Source organism: Pogonomyrmex barbatus, unplaced genomic scaffold (genome assembly GCF_055798465.1).
Source record: "Pogonomyrmex barbatus isolate J1 unplaced genomic scaffold, ASM5579846v1 scaffold10, whole genome shotgun sequence".
Taxonomy (NCBI): Eukaryota; Metazoa; Arthropoda; class Insecta; order Hymenoptera; family Formicidae; genus Pogonomyrmex; species Pogonomyrmex barbatus.
In genome coordinates this window covers 3,178,549-3,197,403 of record NW_028297099.1, presented here as the reverse complement: position 1 = coordinate 3,197,403, position 18,855 = coordinate 3,178,549, and the positions used below count along the sequence as shown (strand labels likewise).

The window sequence follows — 18,855 nt, the reverse complement described above, 5'->3', positions numbered from 1 at the left end:
ATCCTCAGTGCTACAAAATTGGCCTCCGATGTGGTATATTGTGGCGGTAGAGCGAGAATTAATCTCTCAAAATACGATCGTCAAAGTACGAATCCTTACATTTACTGATTATTGTTAAATATTTATTTTTTTATATTTTTTGCCTATGCCTTTTTATTTTACGAAATAAAAAAATGACAGAACATGATAAACTCTTCATAAAATGCAAACATATTAATTTTTAATAGCGTTACTACATTGTTATTTTTTAATGCGGTATTATTATTAGTGAAATAACTTTTCAAAAAAATTACAAAATAGACTAAGAGATTTAAAAAATGTACTACCATATATAAATATATAATTATATATATAATTTTAGTTTTTAAATATAATATCTTTAAACAGAATATCAGCCAAGAATTAACTACCGGTAAGATAAAAAACATATCAGAGGAAGAGGCTCTTTTAGTACCGGAAGTTTCACAGCAGATTTATGATGAGATGACAGTGGATTTAAATATCGATCCTGTGTACATTATTGATCGAATACATTGGCATTTGGGCTTGCCATTTCGAGATGTTGTGGATGTAATTATAAAAGAATACAAAGCTGCGCGAAATCTACATCCAGTGAAAATAATCGTCCTTGGCCCGCCGGCATCTGGAAAAACCATAGTCGCTCGATATCTTGCCAATTATTACGGAATACATTACGTTCATGTGAAAACATTGATCTCTAATACAATTCAAAAATTGGTAAGTCTGTATTTATTCACAGAAAAATCAATTGTTGTTAATATCAGCAATTCTAAGATCGACGATATCGAAGTTGCGGAAGCAAGTTTACGACGACAAGATGACCTGAGAGACACAGCAGAAAACGCTGATGGCGAGGATAAAGAGGCTCAAGAAGAACAGATAGAAAACAAAAAAGAGGTCATTGTAAGTCTGGCAAAGTTGCAAGAACAGCTTGACGAGATCCGGTCCAACATGGCAGCGAATAATGGTCGTCTCGACGATATTGTTTTGAACAAGTTATTAAACATTTACATACTAGTTTTTCACGAATTCCCCTACTTTCTCATTCAAAGTCAACTTCACAAACGTGCGTTTATCCGTACGTTCAGTATGAAAGCACTGCTCACGTCATTAACCGCTTCATTTCCCACGTTGCGGTACTGTAATCACATCGATGCCAAAATGTTATCAGATTCATCGCATAATGGCGCAATAGTGCAGTTAGCGTTAAAAGCCAAAATGGGGTATGCTTTCTCCGAAAATGCTAAATGCATGAAAACCGAATGCGTTCACATGCTCGTATAGTTTATGTGGATTTATGTTCCATTCGGATCGATACATCGACTATGCGCGTATGATAAGCGACGTACAAATCCATATTAAAATGGGCATGCTTTCTTTTATATTTTCTCGGCATTTTCCCAGAGTTTATCAAACTACTAGAATATACGAGGCTTTTCATGTATCATGCATATGCGATGCTCCCACCTATATTCTTGCCAGATAAGATTGGTGTATTCTTACATCAAAGTTTCAATGCAAAACTTACAATGCCGTAAAACAAGTTTCATTACAAACAAGTTACATCGCAGATCACAAATCTCGCCTGCTTTGCTTTATCAATTTTATAGACTGAATATAATATACAACACAAGAAAATAATACGCTGAATCGCTTATTTTGAAATTATATATTCAAATTCAGAATAAAAAAAATGTTAAATTCTGACAAAAATTTTCAAAGCGTTAAATTTAATCACTTTTAAAATTTATCTGTAAATTTTAAACAATATAATTAGTTAATGTGTTATTAAAATACACATAGTAAATATTTTGTATTGTTTGAATAATAATAACAGGAATATTAATTGACATGAAAGGTTGTTTCTAAGCCGATTAAATTCGAAGGACTGTTTGAATCAAGGATACGTGATGGATGGGTATCCAAAGACCCTTGAACAAGCTAAGAATCTATTTCTGGTTAGCGAGGAAAGTTTAGAAAAAATCGAAGAGGAATTCGAGGACAAGAATATCAAAGTTACAACCGCTAACATAACGATTCTACCGGAATTGGTCGTAGTTTTGGAAGCGAGCGATGAGTTTTTGAAGGAACGAATTATAAACCGCCCAGAAAGAGAAATACAAAACACGCATTATACAGAAGAGCACATGATACGACGCATGAGAAAATATAGGTATATTTATATGATTTTTTATAACATCGAGATAAAAAAGTACCTTTGAAAAATATTTTAACTCACGGGAAATATTATAGCTCATTTATATCATAATAATTTTGATGAGTAAATCGATACTGAGACTGCAGGTGGGATTGGAAGACATTAAAGTTCGATGTAAAATAAAATATAATAATAAGAAAATAAAATGTATTGTAACAATTATAAAAATTATATAATAGTTATTACTTTATATCTTAAATCCCGAGTAGTAATTTTAATTCGATAAAAACTTCTCAACCTTTAACTAAAACATTTTATATCTCATTCATATTTATTCCTTGCAAATTAATTGCACATTTAAGTAAAATAAATATTATCATCAATATGAACATTCTTTAATATTCCATATTTACCAAACAAACAAGTAAAATCGTAAAAATTTGGTTTGTATAAATAAGAGTTTATTAAAACGCAGAAGTTTATTTATATGGAAGTTGTTATAACAAATATATTAGAACAATATTCTAGAGAGAGAAATACGGACGATAATACGCTGCTGCAATTATTCGACGAAATGGAAATCCATCCACTCGTCATCTCGGTGGAAACTGACACTTGTCCGGATATGCTTCCTACGATTTATCGGTGCCTGGAAAAACTCGGAAAACCAAGAAATTACGGTGCGCGATAATTTATATTCTCTCCCGCGATTTTATGTCATCTCAACTTTTTACTTTACGATACGCGCATCAACGTCCTCTATTCGTTTAGAATGTTATTGCGCATGTCCTATTATCCTGCGCCCATTATTCCTGCCATTTCTAATCTGGCGAAAAGATAAATGTCATAAGATGATATCTTCTATTTTTCACGGTAAAATTTATTAAAGCAGACTTATTTTCTGATATATAAAACCGTTGAATCATAAGATAAAAACTTTCTTCAAAGTAATAATTTCTGAAACAGTGGCCTCCATTTTTAATATGCTTGTATCTTTTCTTAGCTAAAGGACGATCCTTTCGCTGCTGGTCAATCTTAGTTCGTTATACGGTTTTTTTTCCTTTGTTCACATCGTAATTATAGCTGCAAAAAGAAAGAGAGGACATTTACATTCAATGAACTTTAAATGATATTGAAAGACTTAGCTTTTGTGTCGATATAATAAAATGATATCTAAATTATTTTTATTGATTTAATCGTAATGATAAAAAAGCTTTCGTAATTTGAGTTTTCATAAAAATTATTATATTATTTAAATTATTATGTTAAATTATTATTATGTTATCGTAATAAATTATTATCTATCGTAATTTTATTTATTGTATTAGTTTTTGAAATTGCAACATTAAAATATCTTTTGTTTTGATTAGGACCAACAGCCGAAGAAATAGAAGCTGCACAAAGACGCACTGAAGCAGAAACACAAGCTGCTATAGTTGCAGAAAAATTACGAAAGAAGCAAGAAATTTTGAAATATAAAAGGGAACGTGAAGAGAAAATGATGGAATGGGTTTGTACATTTTTTTCATAAAAATTAACTAGATTTTACTTCAAGAACTAAACGTATTTTAATCTATCTTACATTTTCTCTAAACATTTACATACAGTGAAATATCAAATTAATGCAATATAGGCAGCCAATATATTAATTAATTCTCAAATTTATATCAACATTTTAACATTAATTTTGCCGAAATGTACAGGTTATTAATTCACACATCAAATCAATTCAATAATTATTTAAATTACAGAACTAAAGTTCCTTTAAAGTTTATGAATAGATGTAATAAATTAAAGTCATTAAACATAAAATAAATTTACGTTTGCAGTAACTAATTGGATATAACTCATATAACGTAGTCTACATATTAGTTATTTTTTCGTTTCTGTTTTTTATACTGTTGCTATATAGACGCGTTGCTATATAGATGTGTCTATTACAGGCGAGCTTTAATCTATCCAACGTAATCATAAGAGCAGTTATCAAGTTTCTGCTTAGCTGGGCGTAATTCTGGAAACAGATATTCGGACAAATATTCAGCTTTTTTTTCAATCATGAATCGTACCATCGGTTATAAATGCCGTACTTTTGATGCCAGTGAAATTTATGTCCGCATATCGACGAATATTTCTATTAGCCCAATATTTCCAATATTTCTGTTAGACGTTCGCTATGTACATGTTGTGTCATTTTACACACCCGCGTGAAGTTTTCAGATCTGGAAATTACTTTTAAAAGACGAATTAGTACCTCGTAAGCGGATCTGAGGATTAAATAAACCAGACAAGTTGAAGCGCTCGCTTGCAATATTAATCTGTTTTTTTACACGTGTCTGAAAAAGTTACGCGACTGACCAGGATTAGTCGCGTTAGAAGTTTACGGAACTTTTTTGCATACGGAGCTTGTAGCTGCATTAGCAGCTTAAGCTACCGGCAAATGCAAATGCGTATCGATCACGGTTGGCTGCTCGTAAGATGGATTCTTTTGTACACGTAGAATCATAGTTATACAACGGTAATCATTCGACTAGAGCAAAACAAGAATAAAGAATGAATTTCTGAAATATTATATAATACAATTATTTCTTAGACTTTTTTTCCCGTATTGATTATCATTCTAAAATATCTACTTTAAATACGAAGTCACAATCATGGCTTATTATATATTTTTTTATTTATTATGATTATTTTATGTAAAACAGAATTTTTTAAAAAAGTGTCATCAAGTTGATATGTTTAATCTCGAATTTCTTTGATTATCAATAAATAATATAAATTATATAAATCGCATGGCAGATAAAGCTTTGTCTTTTCCAGACAAACTTGAGGGAAAAATTGAAACAAGAGGAGGAGCACAGACTTTGTATCTTGGCAGAACCATTACGGCAGTACTTAGTGAAGTATATTTTTCCAACATTGACGGAAGCTTTGATAGAAGTGGCAAAATTACGACCGGAGGATCCAATAGATTTTCTCGTTAGTATACCATCATTTGTTAACTTTTATTTTATATATATATTTATATATTTCGCAGAATATCCAGAATAGAATAGATCCACAAAACTATATATATATATATATATATATTCTATTATTACCATGAAAATACTGTATTAATTTAATTACAATATCAAGAATAATAATAATAATAATAATATATAGATTTCCGTTGTATAGACGGAACTAATTACCATTTTATTGGTAGTAATAGCTCAAAATAAAAACTGTGAATTGAGAAGCGAAAAAGTTCTGCTGCGCAAGAATGTAAAATGGATTTGCTAATAAAATTAACTTGTCAAACTCGAACAATGTGCCGCGACAAATGGATTATGGTATCTGCTGCGTTCCGGCAGACTAAACTCCGTCTAAACGAGTTCAGTCTAAATGAGTTCAGTCTTGTTGTACTGAAGAAACTTAAGAGTAATTACGTGGAATAACCCGTTTTTAATTCCATTAAATTCACAGTTTGTTTGGCACACCCGGGAATATAGTGCAATATTTGGTGATTATTTTCCATTAGACGAGAAAATAATAATACGCTCGGAAGACAAATTAAAAGATGACCCTTTTTTACACAGATGTATCGATCATTGTAGCAAACTGAGACGATACTGCACCTTTCATAAAAAACGTGCTGTATCGAATTTAACGGTCGCCATGCCATAATCAAATTGCGTGCCGGAACAATAAAAAAAGAGTTATATAGTTTTACATATAGAATGTTTATTAATAAAATTTTATTTATTTTAAATTATTTAAAGCTCTAAAATTGTCAAATATATGTTTTGCACATAAAATAGATATTTACAAGTCGAGATTCATTGCACTGAAACTTATTTTTTCATTTATCAAACTCTAAATTGTTCATTATTTATTATAAATTATTATTTTGTGATGTTTCATGATGTTTCAATTAAATAAATAAAATATTTTATTTTAGAAGTGCAAAAATATTTTGAGATTAAAATAGCTTTCTTATTACTAAACAATTTTCAATAAATAGTTAATAATTGTATATAAAATTTAAGTAGCAACCTTGAATAATAATTTGTTTGAAAGATATCCGATGAGAAAAATGATAACTCGCATACATACGTGAAACGATTGCAATTAACGGGAGTGAAAGCGTTAGACACAGAATGGCAAATAAAATTCTATTGGGACCTGTTTGGTGTGCGAATGTCCACTCTAAGACATCGCCAAACTAGGTAATTCCGCTAAATTTTTGACACAGTTCGGTAATCGCCGCGAAAGGAACATTTCACATGTGCGAATACGAGAACAACTTTCACACTTCGAATCCCGTTCCCGTGAAAATCGATAGGTTACTGCTCACGATTAAACGCCATTCCACTCCGGAGCATCGAACCACAGGAGGAATAAGAGCATGACCGTTCTCTTGGCTCTCTGTCGACGATATCGGAACCTTCTATCTATAATTTCGTGATTTCGAGCTTCGTCGGTTTTGATCGTTCACTATTATAGAGAAACGCAAAGGGCAGAGGCAATTTTTTTCACTATCGGCTTCAGTAATCGTTTTAATTCATTCTGTTATTCCCGATCTCTTCAGAGGTCGTACAAACGTAATCCTACAATTTAAATTTTTATATCATCATCACTTAATTAAACTGAACTTAACTTAATTAAACTGAATTTTTTTCTATCTACATTTTATATATTTTATTATATTTTATTTTATTAATTTATTTTTATTTATATGTACACTTTAAATATTTTTTATAAAATATTCTGTATGTATTTTATATATAAAGTTGATTAAAAGATAAGTGTGTATGTACTTGTGCATATTTTAATAATGCAGCATGTAGAATATGCATATTCTGGATGCTATATTATAAGATAAATTTTGCCGACGTGAAACATTATAATCCTCTTTGCAGCCTCTTTATGAATAACAGATTTTATCGTCTACATCTTTATTTTTTCAATTTTCCATTTCCCTAATCTTAAAATCGCTTACGTAGGAGAAAGTTCTTTGCCCACTTTCAGTTCATTATAATGTTTTCTTTCAAACAGCGATTTTTTTCATTAAAATTGGTAATAGAAAGTTCTCATTGTATATACATAGATCCATAAATTGATAGACAGAGTGTCATAGCGAGGCTAAAGGGATACGAGGAGAAAAGAGAAGGAAAGAGACAGAGAGACATAGGAAAGAAAGATATAACGATAAAGTAAATTCGCATTACTTTCGATGTTCCCAGTGGATTTGGTGAATTGGCGTATCATGTTATTACAGCAACATGTCTGATCTTCAGAATCCATTATTTAAAAGGCAATCATTTCAAATAAATGCAGTCTCAAAATATGTTATCAAGCCAGACAAAAAACAATGTATGTTTTTTTCAAAACTGCTTTGACGTAGACATTTACGACTACACTCAATTATATATCATAAACTCTCTATTTTTTTCAGTGATAGAAAGAATCGAGTCTTTTTCGTTTGTTCAGTAATTTAAGCTTTCCTAAAAATTAAATGTTCTTTTATATTTTTTTGCTGATATTCTTTTGATGATCCTTATAAATTCATGATGCAAGAACTTATCATATTAAACTATTTAAAAATTCCATTTTAGCAACACATTTTTCATCGAAAATCCACAGGCCGATGAACTGGATGGGAGGGAATGTTAGCTGATAAAAATTTCATTGTCGCGTCACTTCGATCGATCGTATTCGTGTAGTCTCGAAAAAAATATCTCTTGTTTTGTAGCAAAGTGATACCAATATTTTTTTGCACAATATCCATCTAAATTGTTTATTATTTTATAAAAATTTTAACAAAATTTTTTAACAAAATTTTTTTAAAAATCGTTAGTCTCTAATTTGCTATTTTTATATTTGTCTTGTATTATCACAGACTGTAGAGATTTACTAATGTTATTTTGTATACTCCAACGTGCAAAATGCCTCTGTGTTATTTTATTGAGTTAGAAAAAAAAACGTGATCATTAAGATCGTAAATGTAGATGTATTGCTTTCCAAATATTACATTAGGTTTGCGTAGTCTTACCTCAACTGAATTTTCTGAGTCATATGCTTTCTATTATTACCGACGTGTGCAATACGATAAAACCGCTGTAGCGTCTCTTAGCATAGATAATGTGATCATTTCTATGCGGACCGCGTGCAAACAAATCAGGATTCTAACGTTTGGGAAATATCGAGACACGAGCGAATACGAGATTGCAAGGTAATAGAACACGATAACGCAACAATAAGCTAGTATCTTTAGACGTTCTTGCATAAGAGCTTGTCGCGCGGACCAACTTACAAAGGAAAATTAATAACAAGGTGGAATGTACGACGTATGGGACGTCATGATTGTGCTGAAATTACGAATGCGATGCACAATCTAATATTTACATAACTGCTATAAACACAAACGAATGGTAAATATAATAAACGTTTTATGGGATTTCACAAATTGCCATTCTAGATGTACGTACTCGGTAGACAATTTCAATGAGAAGCTATAACGAGTTTCAAAATAACAAATATCTCGACTGTTATATAAAATTTATATAACAACTATTTTTGTAATAAAAAATTAAAAAAATTTAAGAAAATAAAAATAAAAAAAACATTGTATTTAGCGAGATTTTGATTTTCTATTCATGTAATAAATCTCGTCTCGTGAAACTCAAGTTTAAATCCATCGCGATCATAACGACGTAACGGTAGATACATCCATTAAAAAGTTATATCACAACATCGGATATATCGGAGAAAATTGGATAAAATACATTAAATGGCACGTGAATGCTACCTGCGAAAATCTATTGAAGGAAAACAATGCATATAGAAAAAACAGGCTAACACATTTTTATTTAATGTAATCTGGGACAAATAATGGCCAATGCTTATTTGAGTTAAGTCCTTTTTATTAAAAATTCTTATAACTTTATATTTTATTCATTTTATTGCATGAAATGTTGTCAAATGAGCAGTTCGGATTATCTCTGTAATGTGTGTGGTATCATTAATGATATTAGTTATATTCTCATTTGTTAAAGTATTCTGTGACACTTGAGGTCACTATTGACTCTATTGTACTGGCACTACATTGATATTCATGCACGTGTAAAATATGGAGATGACGTTTATACCGTAATGGTAACTAATTTATTAACAGTGACAAACCTCATACAATTGGTAGTTGATATTCGCATATATGTATAATAATTCATTACTAGTTCATAATACAAAAAGGCATATTATTAAATTTCTATTATTATTAACTGTCAAATTAACTGTCAAATTAAATTTATAACTATCAAATTTCATGAATCATCATATAATAGTAGAAAATAATGAAATGTAGCGTTTAATACACGATAAACAGTTATAAAATAAAATTCTATAACTTTCATATTTTATAAATGTCAATCCAGACTCGCCATTTCCGCTTATTGTGGAACAATCCCGCATTGGGTATTGTTTACGGCAAAACTACATGGTGGCGTTTATGATAGCCGCATTGTTGTGCCAATCATTGTTGCTGCTAAAAATAAAACAACGCTGCAGCAAAGCTTTCGCATTGATATAGAAGAATTGAAATGGTGAAGGTAAAACGATACGTGGGTTGTCCAGTGTTAGACCGCAAGAAGAGTTCTGTTGCAAAAATCAGAGCAAAGTAGGACGAACGACATTGAAAGTGAAAGTCGGTCGTAATATCGGTTGTAGATGGAGAAGGATGGTACACGACCTGTTTTTAAATAGATTATGAGGTCGATCCTACATTCTCGCATATTCTCGTGTACGAATAAAGAATGCGGGAGCAGAGCCGAATTAATTATAGAAATTACAACAGCCGGAAAAAGTTCTATATACGCATTTCAATTAAAAAGGGACTCTATTGTGAGTTGAAATACTTTTGAGTCACTTTCAATGTAATAATTGTCTAAAGATATTTTGCTTTCAATCAGAATTAATTGAAGCTACTACGTTTCATTTGCGATTTCAATTAATTCGTTAGATTTTATTTTACTAAAATATGTTTATAGATAAAAATATTTTGCTTATGTTGCTTTGTTATTTGACATTCAAACTCACGACGCGTTTTAAGATTATTGTACTGCATAAACGTATTTATGTTCCAGGCTGAGTATTTATTTAAAAAGAATCCCGAGGGAAAAATGTTCGAGCCGGATTATACGGAAACAATGAGTATGCTTTTGGATGCTATCAGCCGGCAACAAAACGATGTCCTTCCGACGGAGAAATTGAAGGCTGATGTAGCTCACTTCCTAAAGAAACAGGATGAATGTACCACAAAAGAAACAGAAAAAAGCAAAATGCAAGATATAGATGGAAAGATGAAGATAATAGAGTATGAAGGAATTGATAATTCTGAAAAGGAAGAATTTAATTTCGCTGGACGAATGACCGATGAATCCGAAAATGAAGCTTAATAAATTTGTTCTTAAAATAGACAAGTGATAATAATTTTTTTAATACATTTTTTAAATAAATATTCAATCTAGATGTGTGACAAAATCTAGCCTAAATTAAAGACAAAAATGCAATTATATCTTAAACTTTCATGATATTTTAGTAATTGATCTCATGCTTATTCTATATTAATATATGTTTATTTCATATTTGTCATTTTAATATATTTCGTTAAAGCTACGAATTCCTAGATATCTAAATAGAAGACACCCGATATAAATCCTCTTTGATATTCAATATTATGCTTTTCATGCATAATAACTTTGTTAACTAAACTGTGACGACTTTTTTATGCGAACGTTATTTTTTTAACCCAATAATGTTGATGTTCATCCGAACGTGACTTTGTCTTTAGACACGTGCAATGTGAACTAAATATAACATAACGTACTTAAATAATCTCTCATCTCTTATTAAATATTTTTTAAAATTAAATTACATATGCGATACTAAAAAAAAAATAATATAGTTATTGTAATTTTTTGTCACTATCCTTTCATTGTATTGAGTATGTAATACTCGTCTTATATCTTCATTTCATATCTGATTTTGGATTTAAGAACCTATGCTATTCTATTGTGCAACAAGCAGGCGTTTCAAGCTGATCGTTCGAAGCGACGTTCACAAGGGATTTACCTTTTAGATATGAAATCGGATTTCACGCATCAATTGCATTAAGATAACAAATGATTTAACAAATGTTGGGTTAATTTATATTAAATAGCAAATACGCAAAAAGAAACTTAATTGAAAAAAGTTTTTTATTCCTTTCTTGTAAATGTCTAATTTCTACACGTGTGATTTCTTGAGAGAATTTCAACGAGCAAAGTTTACAGTCCTTGACCAAGTAAACTGTGTCTATGGGAAGCTTATACAACTTTAACCACATTAAAAGTTATTACAAATACTTTATAAAAATTAGAAAATACGCAATGTTTTTACTACAGATTTCAAGGCTACGAGAAGGTAATCCTTTAAAGCTAAATTAATGGGAAAAATTATTAATGGGAAAAATTTATCATTTCTTTATGATACCACACAATTATCAATTTCTACATTTAAGTTTTACGGTATTATACAGTATCATAAATATTACTGATACATTATACGTTTTATTAAACTTGTAATAATCAATTAATCATTATATTTCGTAACTGATGGAAGTCATTTCACGAGTAAACTTCTGTCGAATTCTGTCGAATTTTCGGTTTGTTGCCCTTAGGATTGAACTGGTAAATATTGATTTGTCTTGACTCCACTCATAGTTAATATGTGTCTTTCTAAATACTACAAACATAGGGAAAATTGACAGAAGAGATTTACCAAGTAATTAATCAATACTAATGAAAATAATATAATATTATCTTGGTATTAAAAATAAGATAATAAAATAAAAGTGAAAATTTAACCTACTGTTAAAAATAAAATTATAAATTATAAATTATAATTATGCAAGAAATATGTCTTGTATATTGGAAATTAGTTAATTGACGTCAATTTATACACGTGTATCATGAAGCTTAATTACACTGATGATATCGTTATAATGATAGGATAGGATGGATGATGGATAGTCACCATGCAAAACTATTCAATCTTTCAATATCTCGCTATCAGTTTTCCTTACGCCTTTTCATGAAAGCGAACGCTTAAGTGTGTGTAGCTTCTTCTCAAAAGATTGTAAGCTTTCTATTGAATCATTTGGTTGTTATGAAACCAAGGGCAAAAATTTTCGACGTTATTTATCACAAGAAGCTTGCCACATTTTTCAAAGTGTTTTTCTGTATTATTTTTGCACGAACGATATGTGAATTAAATGTTCTCGCAACGAAACGTGATTTCCTTTTGAATTAATATAAAATGTTTTTTTTTTTGTACAAGGACTTACGTTAATATAACGTAAAATTACCTTGTCTTGTTTTACATTAATTTTATTATAATACGTGTGAAAACAACACGTGGAAATATTCTTTGTGAAAGCAATTTTATGAATAATTCGGTTGGAATAAACGGGAAATCACAGGATAGGAGTAAATTATTCATGGGTGCCACATATGAAAGTAAACTCGAAAATTAAGGAAATGTAATGCGGCTAATTAGCTTGCAAATGCTCCACGTAGCTTTAATTCGCGTGGCCTAATCGATTCGAAACTTATGCCTATCGGCCAGAAATTGGGTCAGTTTACTAGTAACCTGGTTTTAATCAATACAATGCAATATCCGTATTGAAAGTAGATCTGGATCATATGTTCCTCGCTCGAATGATCGACAGACAATATTCTATCTATCTCATCTGCTAATTTCCGCCAACACTGTCAGAGAGTGAGGACATAGAAGGGAAATCGCCTTGTTCTTTGTAAAACTTTATCGCGGCATTTATCGATTCTTACAAGTATAAATAGTTAAAGCTCTGCTTTTTCGTACTAGAAGCGGTATGCACGCGTTATATCATACTCAAGTCGCGACATTAGCAACGCGACGCCGACAGCATTAACATTAACGGAGCATCACGTCTATATCGTTTTAATGTTTGGAGATATACAGAAATCTCAATATGCGAATTACGTGATTCAATATATAAACTGTAATCAATTAGGACGCGATGTTATCAGCGATTATAATCAAACATCAAATTTTGAAATACTCTCGCATAGTAATTCATACGATTTATAAACGTAATATTAATTTCTCATCAATTTTTAACGTTCAAATAACATCTCGAATGCTTTAGTTCAACACATTTAAAAGAATGCATGTTTAATGCGTGTTTGTTGTGTTATAATTTACCAATTTAATGCTGTTGCTACCAATTAATGCTAATCGGTGGTGTAATCGATCCACCAACGAATTCGCGACCGAGTGGTGTTGTTATCATTCCTTAAAATAAATTGTAAACCGCGAATCGAAGCGTGCTTAATTGTCTGACTGCAAATACGGCCTAATGTTACAACAGCGAGGATTGGATTTTCCCGGCAGTGCTGGCGTACGGGAGCCCCGCGGGCGATATATATCTGTATCTCCAAACACCTGTTAGCAGTCGCTCTCGGGTGGGCGGCTCGCCACATCGCCTTTAAAGCTACGGCGTCGCGAACAATCGGCGAATTCCCGCACCGAAGCCGGTCCGAAACCGAACGAACGAGCGAGCGAGCGAGCGAACGGCGGGGCGACCTTGATCGCGGCATCTGATATCACGGGGTGCGCTCGCCTTGCGCTCCGTCGAATTCCATCCGGAAATACGGCCTCGCGATATCCCTCCCTCCTACCATTTTTTTTCGCACAAATGACAAAAGAGAAATCAACTCCCTTACCGGCGTAACCCTGCTGCGAGTAATTCGCTTCTTCGCTCGGCACCACGGTCTCCTCGAGAATGCTCTCCGACGCCGTCTTCACAACTCCCATCCTTGGTACACGCTCAGACGCTGCGGACCGACTGTCTAGGTGGATAGTCACGGGGTAGTTTAAAGCTTCGTCCCACGGCGATTATCTCGTCTCGATTGTGCCGCGTTGTCTGGCGTCGCCGGAATGCTCGGCGCCGTTTCGTCCGCCTATTGCGTCTGCGTTCGCGCCTGCGTTCATCCCCCTCGCCGAACCCCTCGCCTCGCCCTTCTTGACCCTCGTGCATCCCCCGTTGCCACGGTCGCTCCTTACCCCCGTCAAGTCGTCACAGGAGCAAGGGTATCCCTCTAGGCCAGGGTGAGCGCAGTAGGCAGGAGAAATTGTGATAGTAGATGTAGTAGTGACGATGACAGTAGCTGTGGTGGTGGCGACGCTGTCTTCTTTATGCCATGGTAGGACGGCAGGGGTTGCCTGCTACCTCTACGCTGCTGCTGCTGCCGCTGCTGCTGCTGCTGCTGTTGCTCGTGACGGCTGATACTATCCAGGATGCTCCTGCCTGCTATAGGCTATAGGGTGGGGTGCGACGGGCACACGGTACAGGGGCAATGTCGACCTTCCTCGGTCTCGGTGAAGGTCTCTGTTGGTTACCCGTGCCGGAGTAATACTTCTCTCTGCGCTTTGCCGTCACGCGCTCTTTCTCGTTGCGTCCTTCCTCGGCCTCTTTCGCTCTTATTTCTTCTCCAATTTCTTTTTGCCCTTTCCCTCACGGCTTCCCATTTCAGTTCAGCTCGTTAATATGTTTGTTTGTATATTTTGTTGTATCTTACCATTATTACTAACCTGCAATTATTTTTATTAAAAAATAATATTATGTGAATTCAATTTGTACCTGATTGAAAAGTTAAAAGAGAGAGAATGGAGGAGATAGAAATATTATATAAAAAGACAAAAATATAAAGCATATAAATTTATCTGAATTATATATAGATAATGCATATATATATATATATATATATATATATATATATATATATATATAATCATGTTATACTATAAAATCTTTGAAATCTTTTTTCTTTTCAAAATATTCCGTCTATCTCTATGTTATTTACAATAGATATTTACATTTTGATCACTTTGACGGGGATATTGTTCTATTTTCCGCGACCTTGAGTTTCTTTTTTCATAAACTTGGTTAAACGCGCAACGTGTGGCGTCGTTACGCGCATAGAGCTCGGATATATCCATACGCATACATATCCGCCGAAAATCGGGGCTCTACGTCGAAGCTTTTGCAACACGTGTTTGCCCTTGAAACCTCCCACGACCGGCGCGGTATGCCTCGTTGCACGCAGAAGGCGATCGTTAAATCACACCCTTCGCAATGCTCTCGCGCTGATGATCTCTGAATCTCGGCTCTCCTATTATCTACGCTACGAAGTACTTTAACATCCACCTTAACGTCCCTTACACTCTTCTCGTCCGACTCGTACCTTCGTTTGCAAGTGTGCGACACCTGCGTCATCGGGCTCTCTTCCGCTTTATTGAGTGCACTGCCTGTGATCGCGCGGCTCTAAAGGCTTTTTGCCCCTCCAAACCACCTTCTCTAAGTTCCGTACATACAGAAGGAATCGTATTCGCATCTCACGTTGCAAGCACTTATACGAGAAGAGCTCTCTCAAGTTCTTGATGTTACTCTCAAACGGATTGTCCATTCTTGCGATAGAATATAGAAAAGATCGGCGTCTTAAGAATAACATGCCTTCACGCTTTATGCATTAAACTTGTAAATGTTTGTGTTTATATATTTAATTATATAATTATATAAAACATATGTATATGACAAATATATAATTTAAATAATATAATTAATATTAATATTAAATATATAATATTAAATAACATGTATATATAAAATGTTTTATTAATTACATTTTAACTCAATTACATGTGCAGTAATATGAAAATAACATATTCTCTCTTGGATATTACATTAAAATGGCGATATCAATATTTATCATATTAATATATGGATAAGGTAAATTGTATTATTATTAATATTGATACATAATAACACAATAAATAATAATTGTTCTACAAATATTAAATAAATATGTAAAGAAATTTGTAACAACTTTATACAATAGTAGATATTTAATTAAATATCTCTGAAGGATTAATCAAATCTAAGTTGAATTAATAATTGCGATCATTTGCATTACCATTAACTCATTAAAACCTTATTGACTTTCTATTTTACACATGCTAACATGGAAAAGAAGGAAAGGACTATCCCTGCTTGCTTTTAAGCCGATTACACTTCCGCGTTTACGCTTACGCATTTAATCTTTAGCCCTCTTCAAATTCTGCTGTTAATAGACCAATAAATATACGATATTTCTATTGTGAAGTTAAGACATTGCATGGAAGGATCGCATGTATTGGTTGTATTCGACATGATACTTGTTGCACACAACGCTACGTCGCAAACTATCATTTTCATCTCATTATTTTCTTGCAGTGTCTCTGTTTTTCTATTATTGTGCTTCTATTATTCTATTATTCTAGATCAAGTTTTTCTTGATTCTTGATTATCCTTTTTGATTATCCCTTGATTATTGCTGAACGAACACATATCAATTTTAAGGATTCAGCGAATTACATCATGAAAAAAATATTTGATTCTTTATCCATTTATCTTGACAAAAACTTAATTTAACTTCTTCTAACGATAATAGCATCCAAGATTATTTATTTTGTAATACATGCACTTGTTACGTTAGTTATTTTACGTTAAGCAATTTATGCAATAATATTAAGATACTATATTATCGAAATAAAGTTATCATGTCACGTTTGTCATGACATCGTAAATGGTGCATCCATCTATGTAAAGTATAAAACATTATCAGATGATCTTATTATAATGACTAATATATGAAATTGAATTCGAAAACTCTATTATCAAATGTTGTAATAATGCACAATTATAATAAATACGTTGTAATAACGTATATGAAAAAACAAGTTTTTAGAAGCCAATATTGAAAATTATATAATTGGTTTTCCATACTTTTATATAGAAATTTTTACTTTACTGATTTTTACTGATTATCTATACCAAAGATACCGATTTAATTATCCTAGCTGCGCGCGTAAAAAAAGTTAAACTATTATGTTTGAAAGATTATAATCCTGTGAGTAGTGAGTAGTGAGTATAAATTTTGAAAGTTTATTTTATATTCACTACGTGATGTGATGCACTCATGCACATCAATTCCTGGATATGTAAAAGTACGCAGTCAGGAAATAGCGAGCAATTTAAATTGACTACATATTTGTTTCCATTATACTCTCTTTGGTACATACGTAGTACCTAAATAGGTACATAAAAACCTGTTTTTAATTTTTGATACCTAAATATAATACCTCAAACAAGTTTACTGTAAATTTATTTTTAAGATAATGTGATTAAAAATAATATAATCGTCGTTAAAAAGATTTTAATATAACAGAGAAAATAAATCGACGATAAAGATTAACAAATAAAATTGTTAATAATAAAAAAATAATAAAAAAAATTTTATATTAAAATTTATATAAATTTATATAGACTTACTTTTTATTTAGCTACGTTAAACAAATTATTTTTCTTCTCGTTAACTTACGATGAGATCCTTCCTGAGTCATTTTCCTGTTGTAGATATTTTCTGGAATAGCAGTGATGATATCGATTTATAACTTGTTGCACGTATAAATAAAGGTAACCAATCCGATGTTATGCTTGGTCGCTTTTAACATGGTTCACATTAAATTATCAGACGGTGTTTATCGAGAAATTGAAACTGTATTTAGTAAGCCCGTATCCTTGGAGAAAATAGAATAAGTATACTATATAGACTGACATAACTGAATTTTAATAGCGTAAATGAAAGGTAATTATGTATAGTTGAACCAGGGATTTCGATTTCAACGTCAGGAAGTAAAAATACGAATGGAGATAAATGACATTTAGGTGCGAAACCGTGCAACCGTTTGCTTTTACTTAATGTTTCCGCATAATTATCATATTAATGTGACTGTATATTTGTAAATGAATACAAACAGCGATTATATCAAATTTTCACAGTAATCTACCTTGTCCTACTTGTTTAAAGCATCTTGGTTTACTTTACTGTGTAATTTGGCTGTAGATAATTAAATGCGATAGAGCATAAAGCAGTCATTCTACATCGATTCTTTCCACTGAAAACGTGAGAACACTTTTTCCTGCACGCTTGACGAAACAAAATGCAGAAGCACATTACCGTCATGCAGGTACACTTTCTCAGATATCCAATATCTATTTTCTTTATTTTATTCTTTATATTATTCTTCTTTCTCTACATAGTTTTATTTAAACAAACGTGACAATATTGTTTCCGATCAAATGCACTGTTATTTCATTTCACTGAATATTTGATCTGCAAATATTAATAATTTAATCATTCAATATGTTGTTTCATATACTTTATTAAAATATAATTATTGTCTCACTTGCATCTTCCTTCTAAATAAATAAAAATTGTCTGAAAAAAATAACGATGAATAATAATCTGTAGAAATAAATTAAAGTCTAAAATGTCTTGATTATTTGTAATATTAGTTTCACTATTGTCAGTAGGTCTTACATTTAGGTGAAAAAACAAGTTTCATTCTTATTATTAAAAGATATTTTCTTCTACCTTTATGTATTTAATCATAACGTGTCAAATGTGGAGGCAGCAATAGCATGGCATACCACTGTGTTTTACATCTTTTTAATTAGATCATGGACAAAGTGAAAGTACGTTTGTTATTCTAGAAATAGTCGGTCTGCTTTGGTT

General features: G+C 32.1%; 3 protein-coding genes across 3 annotated transcripts in view; 2 read left to right on the top strand and 1 right to left on the bottom strand.

The window, feature by feature from the left end:
* LOC105432012 (synaptotagmin-10) overlaps positions 1 to 14,217 on the bottom strand; it is a 28,186-nt gene extending 13,969 nt beyond the window's left edge. Inside the window, exon 1 of the mRNA XM_011646576.3 lies at positions 13,963 to 14,217. Within this exon, the coding sequence (XP_011644878.1) occupies positions 13,963 to 14,053 (91 nt within the window). The 5' untranslated portion in view covers positions 14,054 to 14,217. The remainder of the gene's footprint in view (positions 1 to 13,962) is intronic.
* On the top strand, positions 20 to 1,307 carry LOC148937869 (uncharacterized). Its single transcript, XM_089085519.1, has one exon. The coding sequence runs from the start codon at positions 484 to 486 to the stop codon at positions 1,303 to 1,305; it is 822 nt and encodes a 273-aa protein (XP_088941645.1). The 5' UTR covers positions 20 to 483; the 3' UTR covers positions 1,306 to 1,307.
* On the top strand, positions 1,932 to 10,834 carry LOC105432010 (adenylate kinase 7). The gene is made up of 5 exons (XM_089085518.1): positions 1,932 to 2,194; positions 2,708 to 2,859; positions 3,550 to 3,689; positions 4,997 to 5,155; positions 10,303 to 10,834. Exons 1-5 carry the CDS (start codon positions 1,932 to 1,934, stop codon positions 10,612 to 10,614), a joined length of 1,026 nt encoding a protein of 341 aa, XP_088941644.1. The 3' UTR covers positions 10,615 to 10,834.
* Positions 14,218 to 18,855: the final 4,638 nt, after the last annotated feature.

Bases quoted from the DNA above. Each gene is read 5' to 3' on its own strand.
- LOC148937869 (XM_089085519.1), top strand. From the start codon at position 484: ATGACAGTGGATTTAAATATCGATCCTGTGTACATTATTGATCGAATA.
- LOC105432010 (XM_089085518.1), top strand. From the start codon at position 1,932: ATGGATGGGTATCCAAAGACCCTTGAACAAGCTAAGAATCTATTTCTG. The intron at 2,195-2,707 runs GTATATTTATAT...ACAATATTCTAG, and splicing joins CGACGCATGAGAAAATATAG to AGAGAGAAATACGGACGATA. The intron at 2,860-3,549 runs GTGCGCGATAAT...TGTTTTGATTAG, and splicing joins CGGAAAACCAAGAAATTACG to GACCAACAGCCGAAGAAATA.